We start from the raw sequence: 17,808 nt of genomic DNA, 5'->3' as shown, positions 1-17,808 counted from the left end.
AATGTGATATTAATTGGATTGTAAATGATATTACCCCCTTATTAATTACCCCAGCTTTCTAGAGCTTGATAGCTCTTTGTTTTTAATGTTTGAGAAAACTCAGCCAAAAGGTTTGTTGAGTATTCTCAAAGGGGGGAGTTGTAGGTTACTAGGCATAAATTTAGGTAATTTGGAAGAATGGCTTTGAATTTATGTGACCCTAGTATTTTTATGTAAAGTGCTTTTGTTAGCCTTATTAGATTTTTGTAAATTTTGTGTTATGTGCTGATATTGGTAGCTGTAAGATTGCTTGATATTTGATGTAGCCTATATTAAAATAGATAGGCTGAAAGCAGATGTTGTAATTAAAGTTATATCCTTGAGAATGTAGCCCCCACGGTGGGAAAGTTCAGATAATTGTTCACAGAAGAGACCAGAAGGGTAGGGGCTAGTTAAAAAGTACACCCTCCTAGCTAAATTGATAGTGGAATAAGTTGGTATCCATGAAAGGAACGGTTTAGCAAGAGGAAATAAGGATCGGGCCCAGACGGGCAGGCAATAAATAAAGAGATTAGAAAACTGGTTGGAAACTTTTGAGGGTGTAGTGGACAGAAAAGATAATTAAGCACAAGCTTGGGAATTCTAAATATTCAGGGGGATACTTGGAATGGTGATTTAAGTTGAGAAAGGTGGTTGTTGGAGTACAAGCGAGTAATGTAAGGCAGAGTAAAAAGTTAATTCTGTGGTTGCTAGAGGGAACAGCAGTTGAATTTTGTAAAGATGCTAAAGAGTAAAGTTTTTGGTGTTTTTGAAATGTTTGTAAATAAATTTAGGCAAAGAAATTAGTTTGCTATTGTTTGGCTATAAACAATTTTGTTGCATTAGCTGCAGAATGTATATAGTGCTATGTAATTGAGATTGTATTAGGTCCTAAGGGCATATAAGTGGTGATGTTTTTCTTCAGTGTTTAAAAGCAGAAGTTAAAAGTAAAAAATTTTAAGCTGTTAATAGCTTTGAATCCAGAAGCAAGCCAGGATGCAACTGTATTAATGTGATTGATTTAATTGATGATGTAATTCCCCTGTTTTGCCTGATATTAATAAGGGTATTTGTATATTTTATGTAATGATTGATTGCCCAGTAGGGGTAGATTTGCTTTTGTTTTTTAGATATTATAGAAAATTGATGCTAGCTGCATAGCATTTAATGTACCATGCATTTATTACTAGAGTGTAATTTATGTTTTGTGTTTTATGTTTTGTTTTGTGGTGTTTGTTTTCTGGCCAGAATTATTGTTGTATTATTTTTAATGAAGATTTAAAATGTGGTTACATGGTGTGTTTTCTCTATTCCCCCCCCTCAGTGTCAGTTTGATCACCTGACATATGAGGGATGAATTGGTAACAGAAATTTGTCACAGTTTGGTGAGCAATAGAGAATGGGGGAACCCTGCAGAATTTACACCATCTATCTGTTTTATCCTTGTTATTTTATGTTTGTTTTGTTTGGTGCTGTTGGTGTTATGTGTTAAGAATTGCATGGTTACAGGTGAGCCCTATAGAATAAGGGAATATTATTTGGTTTTGGTTTTGTTTTAATGCTAAGCATGCTGTGTATTTTTGCTGTTTGCCTTTTGTATTTTGCTATTTTGTGTGGCCGCCGTTGCTGTTGTGTGGCACGCACCTTGGCGGGACCCTCCTGGCCCCTTGGGCCACTTATGTTATCTGGAGGAGGGATGTAATAGGTAAGAGCAGGGCACTGCGGAAGATATTGTTACGGTTTAGTTAGGCAGCTGGTGTTTTTATTTGCCTTTTTGTTTTGGCTTGTGTAGATTGTAGTATTGATTTTATGAGTTGGGAATGTTTTGCTATTGCCCTTCCTTGCTTTGATTTTGAGTAAAGGGGGGAGATGTGGGAATCTCTTGCTAACTTGGCAGATGGGTATGTGAGAAGCTGAAGTGTTTAGGCTTCAAGGACGGGCTAATTAGGCTGTGAGCTGTGTAGTGAGATGCTGGCCTTGGGCTGGTTCTCATCTGCCAGTAGGCAGTAAACAGGATAATAAATCAGAAAGTTGTACAGGATGACAATTACCCTATGAAGTTATAGGTGTGCCTGTGTGTATCTTATTAACCAATTAGCAATTGCTTGATTGCCTGCCATAATTGTATATAAGAGCATGCTGGAGAGAAATAAATGACTCTGCTACCAATCACATTGATTGTTGGGCTCTGTCCATGCCCGCCTGAGAGGCACCGATGCAACAGACTTGGGGTAAGAATAGTTTGGGGTTGTTTTTTGTTATTTTTGGAGTTTCCTGGACATGAGAGGAAAGGAACACTGATTATTCTGGAGATTTGATTTAAAAACTGAGGATAAATTTGAATTAACAAAAATCTACAGCAGATCAATAAGTATCTTTGGCATCATTAATCTGTATTTTAAAAGGATACTAAGTACTTCAAGACAGAAACCTCCAAATAGAAATCTCAACAGGCTCTTGCTCGCAACAGCAAAATCCACAACCCCGAATACAACTGTAGTGAAAGGAATCTGGGATCACGAGACGTTTAGTGGAATCATATGATGTTTCTCTCAATTTTTCCATTTTCTTCCATCATCATGTTCACTGTCTGATGAACAAGTTAGTAATCAGCACTGCCAGAATGATAGGCATCTTCCCTGCAAAAGCAAAATAAAGAAAGTTATAACCAAAGTAAAAATGCATAATATCTTGACTTCACTCCTGATGTTTAGGACAATGAGTTTTTTTCATTTTACGTTCTGTCTGAAAGATTTGTTTGGTTGATTTTAGAGTTACATTAACACAATTATAAACTAATCTCCAATTAAAAGCACAGTTCATGCTGTTTCTTCTCAGAGGCCCTGTCCAAAACAGAAGAGAGGCAGAAAAAAATGGAATAGAATTAATCTGTAATCAAAGTTGGCAAACAAACAGTGATAATTTAGCTATTACATATCCTAAATACAGGAGAACTGGACCATCTATGCTCCCTCCCTGTAACGCTCAACTGTTTAGAGCACTGGAAAGGCAAGGGGGTCATCTATAACATAACACTGTTTTAGGACATACTAGTTTCTTCCACTGATTAATCACGTTATACAAGAATCTTATTCAACTGTACACCCCAAGAATACTACATAGGAGTACTACTGAAGAGTCAACAGTACTTTTGTAGCACGGTCAGGGCTCAGGGTTTCACAGTGAGCCCACAATGAAACACACCAACACCACCTGAGCTCTTCAGCAGAGATTTGTTTAGCATCTCTTGCCTGCTGGAAAGCTCCACATATGAAATTATATCAGCTAAAAGTTGTAATATAAAGTCTGTATGCTACCACTCCTCTACTGAATGAAGTCTCAGATTTAAGAATAAGTGCAACCTTACACCAGAAATGAAAATCCAATATGGGCTTTGTAGCATTCTGGAGAAAATATTTGTTCTTATATTATCAAAATGGTAATATACTGAAGTAATGTTTATATGTTAAGGCAGAGCTGTTAATGACAAGTAACACCGGAAGGCAGCACAAGAAGTAATGGGCTTAATCTGCAGCAAGGGTGGTTTAGGTTAGATACCAGGAAAAACTTCTGAACTAACAGCAGTTAAGCACTGAATACGCTTCCAAAGGCGGCTGTGGAATCCGTATCATGGGGGATTTTAAGAACAGATTGGACAAACCCCTGTCCAGGATGATCTAGGTTTACTTAGTCCTGCCTCAGCACAGGGGCTGGACTTGATAACCTCTCAAGGTCCCTTCCAGCCCTATATTTCTTTGATTCTTTAAGTCAAGCATCTGCCTCATAAGCTTTTACATGGCACCACTGGACAGACCATAATACAGTAACAAAAAAAAAACAAAAAACTAGCTGCCTGAAGTAGATTCCTCATGTAGTGAGGCAGCGGGGAAAAAAATTGTATGACATGAAGAAAGTGGAACATTGAAAACCGTATGCTATTACTGCATCTTACTACATAAAGTCTGTGCATTGAATTATTTTTTAAAATTTTAAAGTTACTTACCAATAGCAATCATAGTACCAGTGTTTGGCCCTAGAAAGAAAAAATGCAAGGTGAGCTGAAGTGTGAAGTGATATGAATGCAAGCTAACTATAGGAATCCACTGATTCAGATTGGTGCAACATTTAATACCTGAAGCCTCACCCTAAATTAAACAAAGAGACTCAAATTAATATCATGCAAATTACAGAATTTATAAGGCATATTGGAAACTATGATCTTACCTCTAGATAATCCAATATTGAAAGAAAAAAGGCAGGTTTTCCAGGTATTCTATTACTTGTACATTGTAATAGAGACATGATGACAGACCTGAGAATTGATAGAGGAAATCTTTCTAGAGGATTTTCCCTATTACCGGTATGTATGAATGAATGCTCTCATTTGCAGAATTTTTATGCATCCTTCTGAGACCAGAGGGCCCTCCCCTCCAGACACTTTCAGGATCTCATCTGCCAAATTCTGCATTGACCTGAAGAACAGCTCTGGGGAAGCTTGAAAGCTTGTCTCTCTCACCAACAGAAGTTGGTCCAATAAAATATAATACCTCACTCACCTTGTCTCTAATATCCTGGGACTGACATGGCTACAACAAAGCACTGAACACAAATTCTGCACTGGTCGGCCATATTTTTACCAATAGCAAAAGTCACTAGAGGTGGAGTGTTTGGATCAGCTACCACAAAACATGCCTCAACCTGATGTCACTAATCCTGTGGTTACATGTTATCTGCCAACCTGTACTTATTTGGGAGTAGAGAGGCAGAAACAAGAGAAAAGTGGTATTTTTATTTTGATGCTCCTGCTGTGATTACCAGAGGATCAGTCAACTCAAGCCTAACCATTACTTACAGAACAAAAAGTGAACTGAGTAGACATCTCATCGGAGTGTAGTTTGACACTTGATTACCAGGTAAGCCTGTAGGTGCTTGTGCCATTACTTTGCAGAATTCAGATGGGCAGTTTCATACAGCTGGCACTTTATATAGCTATATTGAGTGAGTGGGCATCAGCAGGTGGGTATTACCACACACAGACCAGTGAGGGAAAAAGGGAATGAAGGAAGAGAGTTTTGGGTGGGAGACAAGACTACTACAGGGATACAGAAATGTAATTCCAGCCTCAGGCTTATAATTCACACCTGGGCATAAGGGGCATTCAGGCGACCACAACCATAATTTGTTTACATATTATGAAACACAAATTGAAGTAAGTGTGCAGAATGCTCCTGTTCAATATGTAAACCAAAGCCTCCACTATCTACCATGAGGATTCTAGGTATCTGATCACAGTGGTTATTTCACTTCCTTTATAGTCATCAGGTTTACCTGGGCTCATTAGGGACATTTGGGGTTGTGTTCAGAGTAGGTTCTGCATAAAAAGGAGGAGACTTACAAGAGGATACAGGAACAACCCACTTATCTGAATGTGCTGAACAAAGCCACGCCATGCATGGAAAGACCTCAAGGGTGACAAGAGGACTAGAGTGATTTTACAATGTTAGTTTGCAACAATACATGCTAAAAAGACCCAGTCCCAAGACTGCTCCTTTTCTCTCCCATCGAAGGATCAAGCACTACCTCCTAGCACACTACTGAACTACAAAACACAGACAAGCCATTTTACCCATTTCATTTTCCTTAAGATTTCTGTTGAGTTTGCACAGTGAAAAAAAAGTCCGCATTCATTAGATATATTACATGTACAGCCATGCCAACAACTAACTCTTTGACCCAGAAGCCATCTACCCCTACACAAAATAATTATAGTACGATTTTCTAGATGGATTATCTTCGGCCAAGTCAACATGCCTGGAGTGCCACACCCCCTAGGAGCCTGTAAGTGTATATTCCCTCACTTTGTACATGGTCTCCCCCATTCTCAAAATACATCCTCTAATCCCACCTCTCTCTCTCTCCAATCTGTTCCCCTACCTCCCTTCATTTGTAAGTTCTCCCAACACACCCTTGCCTTGTGTTTCTTCACTCCAACACCATCCTTCAGCCTGGTTTGTCCCCTTCATTCCATCCTAACTTCTCTAATCAAGCTTTTTAACTGTTCCTTCTCAGACCAGTCCCAGGCCTGTACTTCGCTCCATCTTCCTCTTCCTGTTGGACCCAGTTGATCCTCTCAAGACTGTTTAACCTGGGCATCTTCAAGACTGTCACCCCTGGCTCTTTTCCTCTCTAGCTTCCTTAGCAGAGTCTCTTGCAGGTTCCTCCTCTTCCTCTTGACACTATTCTTGGTCCCTCTTTGGGCAATTTCATCTGCTCACATGATTTCAACTACCATTTCTATGTCAATTTCTTGCAAATTTACCCATCTACTCCTTACTCATCTCCACCCATCCAATCCCACATCTCAGCCTGAGATCTCCTAGGTTGTCTAAATTAGCCAAAATTAAAAACACTGCCTTTTAAACTTTTCCTGTGGAGAAAGGGGAGGTGGCTGGCTTTGCCTGCTTTCAGGGAGGCCTGAAGAAGAAGAAAAAAAAAAAAAAAGGCTAGAACTTGGGTTGCCAGGGGCCACCTTGAACTGGTAGAGACCTTCATTTTGATTCAACAACTGGACATGACATTTGTCCAAGGGAGGACCCAACCCTGCTGAAGTGATGGGAGGACCTCAGGAGGTCATCTAGTCCAACCCCCTGATATTCTATGATTCTGTGACTTAAGTCTGCCAAGGTCCACAAAGGGCTGATAGGTGAATGCTGGTATGTTTAATATGCACATAGACTTCTTTGTTTGATACGTTTTGTCCTTAAATAAAAGTACTCTGCTTTGAAAGAGCTGACTGGATTTTGGTAAGCTACTATCAGTATCCTTGTAGCACGGGGGCCAGACATTTGTCTGACCTGCTTGGGATACTCAGTGGATTGCAGGGGAATGACGGCATAGAAGTTTGCATATGTGGTTGATTTGATACTTGCAACTCAGGCCTGTAGCTGTCAACAACGTGAAGTGACTTTTAGATCATGGAGGAGTACTTCCAAAAGTAGCAGCTGAGAAGCCAATCAGTAGTCTACTTTTCCCCTTAGCAGAATCGCTCAAAACCACTATCGAGTTTTGTGGTAAAACTGAGTTACAACCCAAAGTCAACATCTCAGTATCAATCTTGACTGCACACTCACCTTCCATAACCATATCAAGAAAGTAGACTCCAAAGCAAAGACTCACCTCAACCTTGTCCAAAAAAAATAGCAGGAACAAGCTGGGGATCTACAAATTGGTCCTTGTGTACTCGGTTGCAGAGCGCTGTGCATCAATGTGGACAAAAAGCTGCCACATCTAACTTGCGGATGGGCAGCTGAACCAGACCATGTGACTCATCATAGGGACTTAAAAAAAATCAACCCTTCTACAATGGCTCTCTATATTAGCAAACACTGAACCTCCAGCTATCCCCTGAGATACAGCCATTTCATGTGAACTTAACACACCACAGACTACCCGGAACTTCCCATCCAGCGGGTTATGGACAACATACCACATGCCTGAAATAGCAACAACTGCTGTGGACCACGTGTGACCACCTCATATCTTTGGATCTAGCCAAGAAATGGCAAAGTATCTGGACCTCATCCACTGTTCCAAACAAGCACATTAAACGCTGAAACCACAAGGGCAGCTTGTTGGGTCAATCTGCTATGCAGACTCTGGACCATACTCAACAGCACCTGAACCATACATCCAAGATGGAGGTACTTGATGCAGAAATGGAAAAATCAGAGACTCCCTTTCATGCAACTGTGGTGAGAACATCCAAACCACTGAACACATCATAACACAGTGCCCCAAATATGGATTCAAAGGCGAAATGGATGATAGCCTCCTCTATGACACAGAGGAGGCCTTGAAATGCTTTATGGACCAAACTGCATCTGCAGATAGAGCGAGCAAGCAAGCAAGCGTGCACACACACACACAGGGAAGCTGTAGCCTAAAGTTTCCCAAGCTGGAGAGAGAAGGGATGCGGGCTGCTGCCAGAGAGAACTTATGGCTAGAGGCCTGAGAGGATGTTCCTTGAGCAGACCATAAGGACGGGAAGGGTCAAATATGCAGTTACCTCAAAATGTGATAACAAAACTAGAGAATTAACACTTTTTAACATAAAGTTGAGAGATTTTAAGAGTCTATTTTTACCCGGAGTATTTTTAGTGGTTTCTTCTGTGGGTTTTGCAGTTGATCCTGTACAAAGAAAAATATGTACAAATATTTTCAGGTGCTGGGTGCGCATCATCCTTGGAGTCAATAACTCATTCTTTCAACTGTGCAATTAGACTAACAAAGATTAAGTACACTACGAACAATTCTGAGATACCACATAATTAGTTAAGAGAACCCAGTTAGCAGCACAAAATGAGTTATGTTTTGGCTTAAGTGAACAATGGCTCCGTTCCACAGCTGCTTCTTGTAGCATTACAGCTATCCTATATAAAAGTCAAGTTCGGGGTGGCCAACCTGAGCCTGACAAGGAGCCAGAATTTACCAATGTATATTTCCAAAGAGCCACAGTAATACATCAGCAGCACCCTCCTGCCCCCCCACATCAGCACTCCCCCTCCGCTCCCAGAGCCTCCTCCTCCCTCCCCGCATCTCTGATCAGCTCTTTTGGGGTGTGCAGGAGGCTGTGGAGGAGGGAGAAGTGAGGGCACGGCAGGCTCAGGGGAGGAGGCGAGAAAGGGTGGAGTGGGGGCAGGGCCTATGACACAGCCAGGGGTTGAGCAGTGAGCAGCCCCCGGCCCATTGGAAAGGTGGCACCTGTAGCTCTAGCCCGAGTCAGTGCCTATATAAGGAGATGCATATTAACTTCTGAAGAGCCCCATGTGGCTCCAGAGCCACAGGTTGACCACCCCTGGTCAAGCTAAAATGCACATTTATTCTTGATTAGGCATGAAACCATTAATCCTGCACATATTCACATCTGTAATAGACAATCACAGAAGCATAGAAGATTAGGGTTGCAAGAGACCTCAAGAGGTCATCTAGTCCAACTCCCTTCTAAATCATCCCAGCCAGGGCTTTGTCAAGCCGGGCCTTAAAAACCTCTAAGGAAGGAGATTCCACCACCTCCCTAGGTAACCCATTCCAGTGCTTTACCACCCTCCTAGTGAAAAAGTTTTTCCTAATATCCAACCTAGACCTCCCCCACTGCATTTTGAGACCATTGCTGCTTGTTCTGTCATCCCCCACCACCGAGAAAAGCCAAGCTCCATCCTCTTTGGAACCACCCTTCAGATAGTTGAAGGCTACTATCAAATCCCCGCTCACTCTTCTCTTCTGCAGACTAAACAAGCCCAGTTCTCTCAGCCTCTCCTCGTAAGTCATGTTCCCCAGCCCTAATCATTTTCGTTGCCCTCCGCTGGACTCTCTCCAATTTGTCCACACCCCTTCTGTAGTGGGGGGCCCAAAACTGGACACAATACTCCAGATGTGACCTCACCAGTGCCCAATAGAGGAGAATAATCACTTCCCTTGATCTGCTGGCAATGCTCCTACTAATGCAGCCCAATATGCCGTTAGCCTTCTTGGCAACAAGGGCACACTGCTGACTCATATCCAGCTTTTCATCCACTGTAATCCCCAGGTCCTTTTCTGCAGAACTGCTGCTTAGCCAGTCGGTTCCCTCCTGTAGCCGTGCATGGGATTCTTCCTTCCTAAGTGCAGGACTCTGCACTTGTCCTTGTTGAACCTCATTTCTTTTGGCCCCATCTTCTAATTTGTCTAGGTCCTTTTGTATCCTACCCCTACCCCCAGTTTAGTGTCATCTGCAAACTTGCTGAGGATGCAATCTATGCCATCCTCCAGATCATTAATGAAGATGTTGAACAAAACTGGCCCTAAGACCAACCCGTGGGGCACTCCGCCTGATACCGTCTGCCAACTAGACATCGAGCTGTTGATCACTATCCATTGAGCCTGATGATCTAGCCAGATTTCTATCCACCTTATAGTCCATTCATCCAAACCATACTTCTTTAACTTGCTGGCAAGAATACTGTGGGAGACTATCAAAAGCTTTGCTAAAGTCAAGATACACCATGTCCACTGCTTTCCCCATATCCACATAGCCAGTTATCTCATCATAGAAGGTGATCACCTTTCTATCATGGCTACAAAGAATGCTCTTTTTATAGTCATCAAATGTCTTAGTTTCCAATGCAGTTTCAGCTAGCCTTCCACAAACTCTACTAACAGTCCATTTTTGGATGTTCCCTCAGACTGGTTTCATTGCTTATTTTGACTAAGCAAGTAAGCATCCCAAACAGCTAGTAGTTTGAGAGTTCATGCAGACAGAACAACATATAAGTGGGGAAATGGTTACTCAACATGAAATAAACATGTGCAACACATCTTGAACAGTTACAGCACAGTTAAATGTGCACATGCCTCAGGCACTTGAGCCAGAGAATTTTCTGTAGGGATGCCAGGCAATATACAATGGAGGAAGGGCTCAGTCAATTTAAAGAGGGATTGTAGGAAACACCTTCCCAAAGCCTGCATCATCAGTAGAAACTGTCGAAGTGGCATAATGCTTGGTGAAAGTATGAATTGAGAAACAAGGAGCAGCTCTGCACGTGTCCAACACAGGGACATTCTTCAAAAAGGGCTATTGAGACTGCTTGTGTTCTTATTGAGTGCACTGAAACCTTTGAAGGTGGTATGGATTTAGCAGCATCCTAACACATGAATATGCAGGTCATAATCCAGTTAGGGATGGCTGGGGCTAAAACTGCCTGCCCCATTTATCCTTTCTGCTTAAGCAAAAAATGTGGAGTCTTATCCAAATAAAAGGCAAGTCAACGGTTTGGAGCTTCTGCATCTTTGTGATGGTGAAGCTTGGGAAATGACACGAGCAAATAAATCATCTGATGGAGGCAGAAATGAGATGCCCCCAGTTTCTGACAAAAGTGGTAAGGTCCTAGAGAAAAACAGCATGATTTAAAAAGATGATCTAGGGAGAGTGACAAGGGCCTGAAGCTCCCCAAACCTCCTAGCTGATGACATGATCACTAAGGCGGCCACCTTAGCTTAAAAGTTTTATAAATAAGCAGCAAGCTAAAGGCTCAAAGGGCAGATACATCAACACTAATACCCAGATTCAAATCCAAACCACTGGAATAAGTATCCTAAAATATCCAAAATTCTAGTAGCAGATGGAGAGATATTTCCTTGTCAAAACCAGACAGGAAAATGACTCCATTTCATAGAGTAAGTGGATCTGGAGGATGGTTTCCTATTGTTCAATATAAAGTTCTGGCTGAGAAAGTTCAGATGCAAGAGGCTGGAGAAGTAAATACAGCATATTGGATGTTCCCTGGGAGCAGAAATGCATCTGTGAGAGATCCCAGACCGTAACTCACTCTGGAACGGAACTGATGGCACTTCCTGTTCTGCAGCGCATGGGGAACTCCCACGGTGGACCTAAGATGGTAATATTGATCTATCTTAGTTTTCAGAGACCATTTGCAATCAATCCTGGTTGATCTGGTAAGGGGATCTGCCAGGGAGTTCTGTATCCCAAGAAGATGGGACGTGTTAAATGCTACTGCATTCTGGACACACAAATTCCAAAGATTGACTTCTTTCTGGAATTGCTGGGTGAACCCGGCATACTCTTGTTCGTTTAGGTAAAAGTCTGCCGTGGTGTTCTCCAATAGGACTTAAACCATCTTGCCTTTGATATAGGGTAGGAACACTGACAAGCTCTGAAGATTGCCTCAAGTTCCACTACATTTATATGTAGGGAGAACTCTTGAATCCACCATATGTCCCAGCAATCGTAGGCAAAGTCTTAGAGCGATGTGAGGATGAGCCTGTAGAGTGTGAGTGTGAGTAGATCTAAAATTCCTTGAAATCTGGCCAGGGTAGATAGGCTGTTGCCAATTGCGAATCTCCCCCAAGAACACTAATATTTGCACTGGAGAAAGGAGAGATTCACTCTTGGTCATCAAGAGGCCCAAGATGTCAAAGAGCAACTGGATCTGTCCTAGATTGTCTGAAATAGCCTCAAAAAAAAATCAACTAGTTGTCCAAATACAGCAATATCTGGACTTCGATTCTCCTGAGGCAAGCCAATGCATGCATGCAACTGCTATGCATTTTGTAAAGATCCTGGCGGCTGAAGACAGGCCAAAAGGGAGGACTGTGAAAAACTGGTAGTGTTTTCCTCCTACCATAAATGTGAGGAAACTGCTGTGACCAGCGTGGCTAGCCAAATGGAACAGACATCCTGTAAGTTAAAAGCAACATACTAGTCAGGATCTAGAGGAAGTATGCTGGAAGCCAGGACACAGTGTGAAACTTCATTTGCTTTATGAAGTTGTTCAGCTTTCACAGATCTAAGACAGGCTCTCTTTTCACCTGCTTCTATAGCCATGCCTGTGAAAAGATCAAGAATACATCCTTGAAGGAGTGGGAGAGACTCAAGGCCTCCTATACATTGAAGGCAAGCCATGAAACAACCTGGGACTGAGATGGTGAGAAGGAATAATCAGTTGGCCATGGTGGTGCAGTAACAGGAGCAGTCACTGGAGACAGAGCAAGATCAGTGCCTATGCCCCAGTACCTACGGAGTAATGGTGGTCTCTTCATTGATCAGACCTAGGCAAATATTGCCAGGGCCAATTGTACCAGAGATGGTATTGAGGCCAGTGCCCATGCTAGCATTGTGGATAGGATCGGTGCAGCAGCCTGCACAGCAGTCTGGAAGAACAGAGAACCTGGCTCCAACTAGCACAGGAGATCTTAAGCTGCAGCATATGCTTCTAATGTCTTCGGTACAAACAATGCGGATTGAACCTCTGTGAGCAGCCATGCCAAAGTGGAGGCGATTCCCAGCCCAAAATAATAGATGTATGGGTCTCAACAGCACAGTGGTTGGTACTGGAGTCACCAGCTCTCTGGACTATAGGTCTCATAACAGTACCAGGATACTTTGAGCCAGGGCAGGTCACAACCATAAGGAAGTCCAGCAACCTCACCTCTACATTTTTAGGTCCTCTTTTTGAAGGCCCTACATATCTGGCACTTTTCTCTGATATGACCCCCTCCCAGACACTTCAAGTGCCAGGAAGATTGATAACTAATGGGTATTGCGACCCTGCCAGTGCATAAAACTGGGTGACTTCTGCATGCTAACGCTCCAGTTCTGAGTAACTGCCTGGATGAGAAACTAAAAAAATGTTTAAGAAAATAATCCTAACAGGTCAATGAGTGCTACAAATTCATTAGAGGAAAAATCCTGTACGCAGAGCTCACTGGAGACTGACTACTCATCAGAGGCAGTAAGAAATAGCTGACTGGAGCTAGGGCAGCTTGGTGGGGGAAATGAGGCAGCTCAGGGCACATGCACTGCTCCAATAGGTACCATTTCCTTGTTGTTTGAATGCATCACTAACCTCAGGTGGGAGCTGCTAACCCTCTCTTTAATGCTTCACCCTATGGGCCCTCATGAGGAAAGTTACACATGCTCACAGCTCAGTACAGATAGTAAGCTGTTTCAAGTGCTTTTAAGAAGAGGAGGCAAGGAAGGGTAGAAGAATAAATAGGTCGTGCTCTAAAACCTGAGGGAGAACACTGCTTCTAGTAGCGATTGTGAATGACAAAATTCCAGAACTTAGAGATGAAATGTACTTTGTGAAAGTCATACTTCCATTTTCAGTCTTGTAGAACCTACATGCTAAAAGTCTGGAAGCTTTAAATAGCCAAAAGTTCTTCCAACTCACCAGAAGTATCTGTTGTTCCTCCTGGAGGGGAAGTTGTAGGTTTTATATCTGTTATGCCTATGACAAAAAAGGGACACGTACACTCAAACATTGTAACAAGGCTACTCAAAAGCAATAAGCTTCCTAAACATTAGCATATAAAAGATTCAACACAACTGCTTATACTTACTGAGACAGGTGGGCAAAGATGGAACCCATGAATTGTTAGCTTCACATTTAACTGAACTGCTACCAGTCAGAGTGTAGCCAGAATCACATTCAAATATTACGGTGTTTCCATATGAATAGTCAGGTCCAAACCCAGATTGCTTTTTTCCATTTTTGACTTCTGGCTCTGGACACCTGACCACTGAAAATTAGAAGTACCAGCATAAGAACATTGTGCAGAAGAAGCAGGGAAGAAGGGAAAGGGGAACAAAGAAAAAGCCCTGGTACTTTACTACAGCAAATATCAAAATGTATTTTAAAATAAAAAGTTACACAACTTTCCATCTTTCCCTTTAAGAAGATGTTAGTCTACACACAGCACAGCACCCAACTATATGGCTATCACGCCCCCCAATCCAGCAAACTACAGGAGTTAAGCCATGAGGAATTTGGGTCAAGCTACAAGATCTACATACAGTGACATTCTGGAACTGAACTTCGCTACTTTAATATTAACTCCCTCAAAAGCAGAGAAGCGACCAACCTGCCTAATGCCTCTGAAAAAGCCTCCATCCCAGCGGTTAAGCTGGGTAACTCAGCAAGAATAAAACCAAGTTGTTGCAGCTGCTTGAATACCAAGTATATGAATGCATTGTTAGCTAAATGCAATAGTGTGCATCAGCACTGCCATCGCCCAAATGAGGGTTGGACAATGACCTTTATTTCCCCCTCCTAAGAGCTTTATGGCTGTGATATGAACTCACAGAAGCCCGAACCTTCACTGCCAAGGAGCCCTCCCAGAGAACTCTGAAAAATATGGTTTCCAAACAATCCTGCTTCTAAAGCTCTCTCTCCCCCATTTAGCACTCCAATAGGAGGGTACGGGCATATAAGGAAAACTTTAGTTGAAGAGTTTATCTCCACCTAAAAATCAACTGTTTGTGACATGAGAATTAACTGCAACCTTGGAACACTGAAGGGAGACAAAAAAAATACAGGCTGTATTAGAGACAAAATTGTTTCCAGGAAAGATTTATGAAGTGTCCGCCATTCTTTACTTTTCCAGCAGAAACTAGTTTTCATGATACGTATTTAGGGGGACTAAGCACTAACTGAATCTCCTCAGGTTTATGTGTTTACTTAGCAATCAAAATATAGTTATTCCTGGGAGGAGATGGTAGAATAAGAAGAGGATAAAAACAGACGCTACTAACCTTTGCATTCAGGGGCAGGCCCACTCCACTCTCCATTGAAATTATCTTTCGTTGTACAATGAATGGAGGCCTCTCCAATAAGAGAGAAGCCCTGGTCACATTTGTAAGTTACTGCTGAGCCAAAGGTAAACTCTTGTTCATTCTGACCAGTATGGGATCCATTGGCAATACCAGGAGGTGGAAGACAAGGTATTGCTGAAGCAAAGAACGTCAACGTGAAAATTAAAGTTTACATTGAAGATGAACTGAAGGGAGTCCTCACTAAGAAAATTGTCTCAGATCCCCCCCCCCAAAAAGCTATTTAGCCATTTGGAAGTGTACTTAACATTGCACTAACACATTTGAAGCAAGACCCTTTTCAGATTCTGAAGGTTTTTCTGCTTTTAGGCTTAACCCAACCCAATACATCCATTGCTCAAGGAGGATGCTCCATAAAACACCAGCTCTGAAAGATGAACTTAACAGAGAGTGCCCCTTCCCAACATTAGCCTCAGGGAGCCAGAACCTCTTCCCCGCAATCTCTAGAGGTAGCGTTTTTCCACCAGCAGAAACCTAAGGTAGGACATTTCTTGTAGCAAGAGCTGATTCCAGACTGGACCATCAGCAGCATGACTGACAGACCAAGCCCAGAAAGCATCCAAGAGATCAAATTAAGGTAGAGGTATGATTCACTCTCAAGGAGCCTCAGATTTGGGAAGGGTAAAAACCAGCCCTCAGAGACAGCAGCAGGGAAGGTGCTGCCATGTGTTCACGCTGTCAGCTGCAAGCGCAGTACTGTGGCCATATTAGCAGCTCTTGCAATGCCTCAGAGAGCAGTGCACTGTGGTAGCTATCCCAGTGTGCAAGTGGCTGCAGTGTGCTTTTCAATGGGGCTAGGTGGGAGGGGTGGGGTGTGACAGGGAGTGTGTTGTGTATGTGTGTTTTGGGGGGGGGGCAGAGAGAGTGTCAGCATGCTGTCTTGCAAGTTCAGACCGCGGCAAGGGGAAAGGGGAAACCCAGATATCAGCCCCCGTCACACCCACACCCCTGCCTCTGCAGCAGGAACATTCCACAGTACTGGTTAGCTGTGTCTCCTGGAGCAGATAAGCACGCCAGCTGTCAGAGATAGTGCTTTGAAAGCAGATATCCACATGCCTGCACCAGAGTTCAAAACAATGACGAGAGTGGCTACTTGACTTTAAGGAATTATGGGATGCTTCCAGAGGCCAATCACAGCGCAGTAATGCAACATCCTCCACACTGACACCCTAGCATTTCAGCAAGGGTGCAGCAAGCTCTACGCTTCTCGTGGAGGTGGATTACCAGGGGTGTTCCAGCTGCGGAGTCCAGGTGCTTTAAGTTCCTTGCCAGTGTGGACACCTCAGGGGTAAGGGTGCTCGGGGCTGATTTAATGTGCTCTAACTTGCAAGTGTAGACAAGGCTTTAGTGAACAGCAGGATTACACAGATACAATAGTGAAAAGGAGCCACGAGGCCTGTTGGATTATTCATATTAAACAGTGCCTGGTGAACAATCTAAAAGGGACTTTTTTTTTTAAATTGATTCTGTAGGAGTCATCCTAACACCATGGTGAGCCACAGTATGATTTCATTCCTCCCTCCAACAAAACTGTCATTTGGATTAAATGGCAAAGTAAGAACAGAGACTCCTCTGAAGCACCAGCTATGCTGCATTATCTCCAGATGTGAACCGTTCTTAAGACCATTGCATTAGTTTACCTTGGCAATGTGGAAGCTCCTTATCCCAATCAACTCCATTTCCTGAATCCACACATTTGGCAGAAGTCGTTCCAATTAATCTGTACCTAAAGAAAGAAAAAAGGTTCGAGTTTGTTACTCATGTGAGCAAAGAACTAGTTAACAGTCCAGAAAGATGGAACATGGTTTCTTTCCACCAGTAGGTGGAGACAAACCATTGGAAAAGGGACACATCTAACACCATAGGACCAAGGAACACTAGGGCTATGTCTACACTTGCCATTTAAAGGGAAAAATGTCCCTTTTTTTTTTTGCACTAAAACCATGGGAGCGTCTATACTTGTTAATAACTTTTTGCGGTGAAACTCAGAAGCTTCACCACAAAAAGAAAACCACCTTTCTGAGAGGCATACAGCTCTTACCACTGTTCTTTTTGTGCTGTTATGAAAGTGAAGACCCGTTCTACCTGTGTAAACACCTTTTGGCCTCCGGAGGATATCCCACAGTTCCAAAAGTGACCACTCTGGCCAGCTTCTCTGCTGCTCTGATGCCAGGTTAACAGACGTTCGCCCCTCACCCTATAAGCCCTGGGAAGTTTGTAACTCCCTTTCTCTGCTTGTAGATGTGGCGGGAAAGCAGCCAGAGAGCAGGAGTTTAAAAAAAAATAAAAAGCCATAAAAGGAACAAGGAAGTAATGAGGCTGCTGAGACATGAAGCAGTGCATTATAGGGCACTGAGCAGGGACCCAGAATGCCTTCCACTCATGGCCCCATCCCACAAGATGTATTGAGATACCTGCACTGTGGGATAGCTGCCCTACAGCACTGCTCTCATCAATAATGAAGTGCTGCTCTAATGAAGTGCTGCTAGTGTAAACACTCTGTGACGCCTGAGGAATTGAGTTCACAATCCAGTGCTTTTTTTCCCACCAGTTCCCTATCACCAGTGAAACGTACAGCGCAAAAAACTCTGCAACTGTAGACATACAAAAAGGCCAGGTCTACA

General features: G+C 42.8%; 1 protein-coding gene across 1 annotated transcript in view; it reads right to left on the bottom strand.

The window, feature by feature from the left end:
• Positions 1–2,246: 2,246 nt before the first annotated feature.
• CR2 (complement C3d receptor 2) overlaps positions 2,247–17,808 on the bottom strand; it is a 153,101-nt gene continuing 137,539 nt past the window's right edge. The window contains exons 20-26 of the mRNA XM_045015883.1: positions 16,825–16,910; positions 15,107–15,301; positions 13,915–14,094; positions 13,746–13,802; positions 8,161–8,205; positions 4,022–4,051; positions 2,247–2,657 (exon numbers count right to left, since the gene is read on the bottom strand). Coding sequence (XP_044871818.1) covers positions 2,602–2,657; positions 4,022–4,051; positions 8,161–8,205; positions 13,746–13,802; positions 13,915–14,094; positions 15,107–15,301; positions 16,825–16,910 — 649 coding nt within the window. The 3' untranslated portion in view covers positions 2,247–2,601. The remainder of the gene's footprint in view (positions 2,658–4,021; positions 4,052–8,160; positions 8,206–13,745; positions 13,803–13,914; positions 14,095–15,106; positions 15,302–16,824; positions 16,911–17,808) is intronic.

Source organism: Mauremys mutica, chromosome 4 (genome assembly GCF_020497125.1).
Source record: "Mauremys mutica isolate MM-2020 ecotype Southern chromosome 4, ASM2049712v1, whole genome shotgun sequence".
In the NCBI taxonomy this organism is placed as follows: domain Eukaryota; kingdom Metazoa; phylum Chordata; order Testudines; family Geoemydidae; genus Mauremys; species Mauremys mutica.
Note: the sequence above shows the minus strand (reverse complement) of the source record. Positions and strands in the feature narration are given on the sequence as shown.